Raw genomic sequence first — 6,553 nt, 5'->3', positions numbered from 1 at the left:
AAAGTTAGTGTCGACAGTGGCAAGGCAATGAAACAAGTGCTCGAAGTGTTCCCTTTGTAAACTTAATTCAAGATCAAAGCCGTCAATAGAAACCAAGAATCAAACAAATATCAAAGTTGAAGTCTATAAAGCTGCGTTCACCTTGTGAGACTTTGAAGCTTTGAAGTCAACAGTTCAACAACTATCACCTGTTAGCAGATTAATCTGTGCACTGCATCTACAACCAGATCAAACAATGTCATCAATGAAACTAAATCCAATCAAGTTTATATCATCATCTTGTGAATGAAAAATCTGAAAGAGGGTAACAAGCAGAGATCTTTTTAATATGAGTTGGCTGCATTGAAGACATTTCTCGTCTATATTGAGAAGCATCTTGTCACTTTTGTCCTCAAAAGGAAAAATCTATCTCGTTGGATAATTCCGAGAGCCTACGCAAACATATGGGTAATAACTGCTAGCGACCATTGACTGGCTTCAACACTCATGCAGGTGATATAATTCTTGGTACCATTGGATCCATGTGGGAGATATGCGCATTGGCCTAATATAATTTATGTTTCCTTAATTAGGCCACTTTATGTTTGGTTATTTGGCGCAAGACGATGGCTGTCTCATCAACCCAAAAGTCTGTTTATGTTTGAAGGAGTTATACTTTAACAGGCCACCCTTGTCCCAGGCCCCACAGTTTGAAGACCACTTGCATTAATAACCTCTAGGCAACATATTCAGTTATTCCATTACCCAGGCTTTCGATTAGGTTGTAATTTCTTTGTGGCGCGTGTGGGTGTGTGGGTTGGGGGTGGTGGGTATAACCCTGGGGGCCTCATCGCCTCCTCCTCCTTCTCCATGAATTCTATATATGGTGCCTTCATGCTTGACCTTCCTCTTTTTTTCATGTCACAAACCAGAGCTTGCTTAAGATTGGGGATTCTTTTTTTCAATGAAAGCAACGTAAAAGTGCGCGTGGAAATGCGGGGATGTAACTGACAACTTCATTGTGGTAGGATCAATATCCAATACATCAGGATCTGATCAGCCTAGAGGCGATTCCAATCGATTCTGTCTCCTTTAGAAAGTTATTCTTTGAGGGTCATTAATATTCATGAAGTGATGGACAGCTGAGGAAAGCCACCCACAGACGCGCGCGCACTGCCGGCTGCACTTAGCGCTTTATGGCAACTTCAACCGAGCAGCAAACACTAACATCACACTTAAAGGTGAGTGCGTGAGAAACGATCTCTGTGATAATGCCGAAAATGGACCCGCGCACAAACACGTCAACACACCTCTGCACTTTCACTCATTTATCAACACGACTCCCAAGGGAGGGGGCAGCTGTGCGCGCGTGCCGTAGTGTGCTCAAGCTAAGCGCGTGTCAGTAGTGGCCAAAATCAATGTCAGCTGGCAAGGCTTCAACAACATGGTCCCTCTGTGCAACTGCCTGGACAAAACACTCAAAGGCCCTGATCCATTCATCAGAGTTCCACGAGTCTAATGGACCAAATGACCTGCTGCAGGAAAGCATGTGCGGACCAATAATGGCGCAAAACAGCGGATTAGCGGACTTTAATCATCATGTTTGTTTTTTTCTAAACTCAGAGGCGCACGCAGTATTTAAAACATGTGGTCCGGTAAAGCTTCACACTGTGCAGCCACAGGATCACTAACTCTGAGCATTGGCCTTGATTCATATTCCTCTGGCTCTATTTCAATCAACATCCTTCTCCTCTGGTTTGCATTTCATTTAGGTTATTTATATTTGAGAATCATCACAATTGTTTCATTATTATGGATGGGCCTGTGAAGTTGATGACAAGGTCATGTCCTGGAGGTACGCAACATCGTATGTCAAATTATTGTAATTTTCTAAATCGTTATTTATAGGCTTATTAATTTTATTGGAGATGTGGTTGGTTACGCATCAGTTGCCAATGAACACTGGGATTACACCTGACAGTTTAAGCTATATGATAAGTTAGTTTCATGTGTCAGGGTATTTTCGGAGCTCCGCAGTTCAAACAGTTATATTCCCCTCTTGAGGTTGTTATTGCCTGATCCCCTTACAAGATCTCTCCACTTTGAAGCCTCTCTGTCTTTGATTTGTCTTTTAAGACCACAATTAAGGATCTATAGTTCTTATGCTGTTCAAAGGATGGTAAAAAAGATCAATGCCGGGATTGACAGTCAAGTGATGTCGTTTACACAGGTGTGTGTGCCTCTGTAACTGTGTATAGTCTTCCTCACTGTGTCTATGCGGGTGCTGTAAAAGTGAGGCTGAAGGGAATAGGTCTAGTAAAAAGGGGCAATAAATCAACAAGCGAGTGCGAGAATTACGCAAATGGGGGCTTTCCTTTTCTGTCTCTCCTTTTGCACCTGAGTCATTTAGAAATATGGGGCGTGAGGTTGTAAAACGTTTAGGCTCGTGGTAATATCACTTTCATGACTTTTGACACTTGGCTTTATGGTAAAATGGCTTTGCATATATTTTCATGCGTCCCCTAATTTTATATGGGGGAAGCTCGATGACAACTAAGTGACTGTCACTCTAAGTTAACATTATAAATAGCAACTGTCTTTAGTGCACTCTCAACTGAAACTGTCAACATCAAAGGAGGTGAGGATATGGATGAAGAGCACTGTTTCAAACAGCAATAAGCCATAAAAGGATCGGGACTCATTAGCATAAAACTCAAGCAGGGGTGAATATCACTGCGTTATAGAGACGTGAGTCTGAGCCTGCTCGTAGAATGCTGCTGAGCGAGGAGCTGGTGCAGGAAGGAAAGGCATCAGTGAATGAAGGAGAGAGAGAGGGAGAGAGAGAGAGGGAGAGAGAGAGAGAGAGAGAGAGAGAGAGAGAGAGAGAGAGAGAGAGAGAGAGAGAGAGAGAGAGAGAGAGAGAGGAAAACCCTGATGTGCACCGGAGCAAAGGGGAGTATCCCGAGCAGCAGAGGGGAAAGAGGAGAGGACACAGGGATAAATAGCTCAAGAAGAGAAGAGGAGGCTGCAGCAGCGAGCCGGGCTGCTCTGGGAGATAAGGCGGGAGTAAATCTTAATTAGATGGCAGTCTAATTAACAGTGCTGACTGCGCCAAAACGCGCGCTCACTGAGGGAATTGTCATCACCCGCAACTTTTCTTTTTCCATCCCTTCATACCTCCTTTTGGATAACGCGTCAAAAACCACCGGGTGTCTTTATCTGTGATGGGGGCAGCGGCTGACGTTGGGAGCTTCGCCAACGTATTCGTGGACAGCTTTATTGGCTCTGCTGGCGCTGCATCGGCTCCTGTTGGCTCTCATTTGCTGCTCACCCCAGCCGGGGCCGTGGACTACAACTCGGTTACAGGACTCATGATGATGGGGGGACAGGGGGCAGGACTGCACGAGCACCTGGCGTCCGCAGAGAGGCTGTCCCGGAGCCTGGCGGATCTCAGCCATCTAAAGGGGATTTTGAGAAGGAGGCAACTATACTGCAGAACGGGCTTTCACCTGGAAATCCATCCCGACGGCACCGTGCAGGGGACGAGGAAGGACCACAGCAGATTCGGTGAGTAACTATCCATAGCTTTTTTACTATGCGCAGTTGACGTAGGCTGTAGTACAAGGGCAGTAGTGAATGGAGACGCATTTGAGTGGTTTTAAAGGTGATTGGATGGAGAAATAGGATAGCTTTGCGAGATCCACCTCTTTTGCACTTTATGTAACATTATCAGATATTCACATCTCAATAGGTTTTCTGCAATTGTAACCCAGACATGGTTGGTTTGGTGTAGGGTACTTACTTTCCTTTAATTTATTTATAAGCAAGTGACGTGATTAACTGTTTGTGATTGTAATGTGTTTGCAGGTATTCTGGAGTTCATCAGCCTGGCTGTGGGGCTGGTCAGTATCAGAGGAGTGGACAGTGGCCTCTACTTGGCAATGAACAGCAAAGGGGAACTGTACGGCTCAGTAAGTAACATACCATATATAAGTAGCCTACTTCATTATAGGAAGTAAACAAGCTGAGTGTGTGACACCTTGTTTCTTCTCTTTTCCACAGGAGAAGCTGTCTGCAGAGTGCGTTTTCAAAGAGCAATTTGAGGAGAACTGGTACAACACCTACTCATCAAACATATACCGGCACGGGGAGAGGGGAGCTTTTTACTTTGTCGCTCTAAATAAAGACGGGACTTCACGAGACGGAGCACGATCCAGGCGGCACCAAAGGTTTACTCACTTCTTACCCAGACCGGTGGATCCCGACAGGGTGCCAGAGCTGTACAGAGACATTCTAGGCCAAAGCTGAGAGTGAAGGGGAGATTCACGCTGCTGCAAATCAAAAAGCTGAAGTGCACCTCAAGTAGTGCGGTCATGCTCTGAGGCAGGCCCACCAGGATTGTATGAAGTGCACTAATCCACACGTCCCACTGCTGACATGATGGAAGGAACCAGAGCCTCTCCGGGGAGCGGGCTGGAGAATGGCAGAGACAGCCACCCATTGTCCCTCTCATTGGCCTATGCAGGGGCCCTGGTGGCCAAGCTGACAATGTTAGGGAGACTCCATTTAAAAAAAAAAAAAAGAAAAAAAATCCCAAACTGCATGTTCATGGGGACAAGCTTTGGACCTGATACCAGCTGCTTGATCTTTACTGTTTTTCTCAGTTCCTCACTGGCTATACTTGTTATTTATAAATGTGGCTGCTAATTTATCAAAATGCATTATCCACGATTTGGTGTGGCTCGTTTACACTGTAATGTCATGCACTGGAAAATCGCCATGTTTGATCTCGTAATGCAAGAGAAGATTTTTTTATTTCTTCTAAAACCAGCACTGTTGGAAGAATGTGATGCTAAAATGATGCGATGAGGAGGAATTTGAATCAAGATGGTGGATTGCAGTGAAGGATTCGTGTGGCTCTCCCTCGGACTGTGGATGTATGGGACTGAAAACATTCTTATTTATGAGCTTCTGTTTCCTAGGACATACAATATATTTATTTCATATTTATTTTGAGAATATATTTTTACAGTTATGAGAAAAATAAAAAAAATATCCAGAACATATAATACGAAGTTGTTGTTATTTGCCATCTTTATGGTAAGACAAATTAGCTACATAAGGGTAACTTGAGGTTGAAGGATTCAGTTAACAAATAGGATGAAATCTTTCTGAGAAACAGACAGGGAATTCCAAATCGACAGACATTGGATTTGAACAGGCAGGCCCATTATTTCATCTAAAGGTGTTACTTTTTCCTGCAGCTTATGATCACTTTAACCTTTGGTTGTATTCACTTAAATACAGAAAAGTTTGTCCAGTTGTGAAAATCACAGTGATTCATGCAAGGTGGTGTCAATGCAGTTTATAGGACAATAGGACACACGATATGACTGTGTATTTTCAGACAGACTCTGTATTTGGAATTATGCTGACAGTTCTGTTAAAGTTTTATGACCCTTATTTAAAGGCACACTGTGTAACATTTTGGATTATGCTGTCACCAGCAATACAAAAGAAGATAAGACATAGAGAATGCTATTTTTTCAGTGGGTAATCAAATTATGTGCTTGGATGAGGACCTAACCTATTTACATATATTTGGCTGTCTTTAGTCAACATCTCCATGGAGACGAGCTGGAGACGTACCCATTCCCAGTAAAGTTGCAAGTCAGGTGTGAGGAGAGGTGCGCTGCTCACACCACACACGTGTCCTTTTCAAGCTATTTTACGACAATGAAAAATATCTCAAATATTCTTTTGATTAGGTTGTGTGTCTTTAAGCCCTAAAAAACTTAAATAAGAGTACCTTTAAGGAATGTCTTGTCAGTTGTGCTCTTGATTTGTGTTCTTATCTCCAGCTGCATCTGACATCTGACATCAAGGAGATTGTATGATGTACAGTATTGTTGCCATCATAGAGGCTTATTGAGTGCGACTTGTGTCAGATAAGATTACAGAGCAGCACCGCTTCATCTGCCCAGATGTACAGACGAGAGCCACATTGTATCGGGACAAGGCACAGCAGGGTAATCCCGGGATAGGGGTGAACAGAGTGAGAAGACAACAGACAGTCTGAGTACCAGCATAAGTCTGTCAGAGAAAGATGGCTGTCCAGGGGGAAGAAGACAGAACTGAAAAACAGGTGGGTTTCTTAAAGAGGGAGAACGAAGACAATTTGTGGGTTATTAGAGTTGCCGGCCTGTCAGGTTCCCCTGCGCCTTTGAAGTGTGTGGGTGTGTGAGCAGAGGGGAGGCCTGTTTGTGTGAGTCAAAGTGACTGCATGCATTCATGTCAGCACAGCTTCCTCAAGTGTATGAAGGTGAGCCAGGGGTTCTCCACACTAGAGGGCTGTCTGTCTGATGTGTGCAGGACCTCCACCCCCAGTGCTTTGTGGGGGTTTCCACCAGTGCATCTCCTGCATCTAACACTAGTAAATAATTAAGTAATGAGAAGCATTAAGTATAAAACTGCCTTTTGGGAGTGACAGTTCTTCACATTGAATCAATCCTGGTCCAAAATGGATAGAAAGACGACAGAATGTGATGTAATGCAGGAAAAAAAATAAGATAAA

The 6,553-nt window shown here is 43.9% G+C and overlaps 1 protein-coding gene across 1 annotated transcript; it reads left to right on the top strand.

Annotated features, from left to right (window-relative positions):
• Positions 1–2,809: 2,809 nt before the first annotated feature.
• LOC306961241 (fibroblast growth factor 20-like) lies at positions 2,810–5,036 on the top strand. The gene is made up of 3 exons (XM_079553908.1): positions 2,810–3,546; positions 3,847–3,950; positions 4,042–5,036. The coding sequence occupies exons 1-3, from the start codon at positions 3,204–3,206 to the stop codon at positions 4,285–4,287; spliced, it is 693 nt and encodes a 230-aa protein (XP_079410034.1). The 5' UTR covers positions 2,810–3,203; the 3' UTR covers positions 4,288–5,036.
• The last annotated feature ends 1,517 nt before the right edge of the window (positions 5,037–6,553 follow it).

The sequence above is a fragment of the Gobius niger genome (assembly GCF_951799975.1).
Source record: "Gobius niger genome assembly, chromosome: 3".
NCBI classification, from domain to species: Eukaryota; Metazoa; Chordata; class Actinopteri; order Gobiiformes; family Gobiidae; genus Gobius; species Gobius niger.
This window is presented reverse-complemented; position numbering and strand designations above follow the sequence as displayed.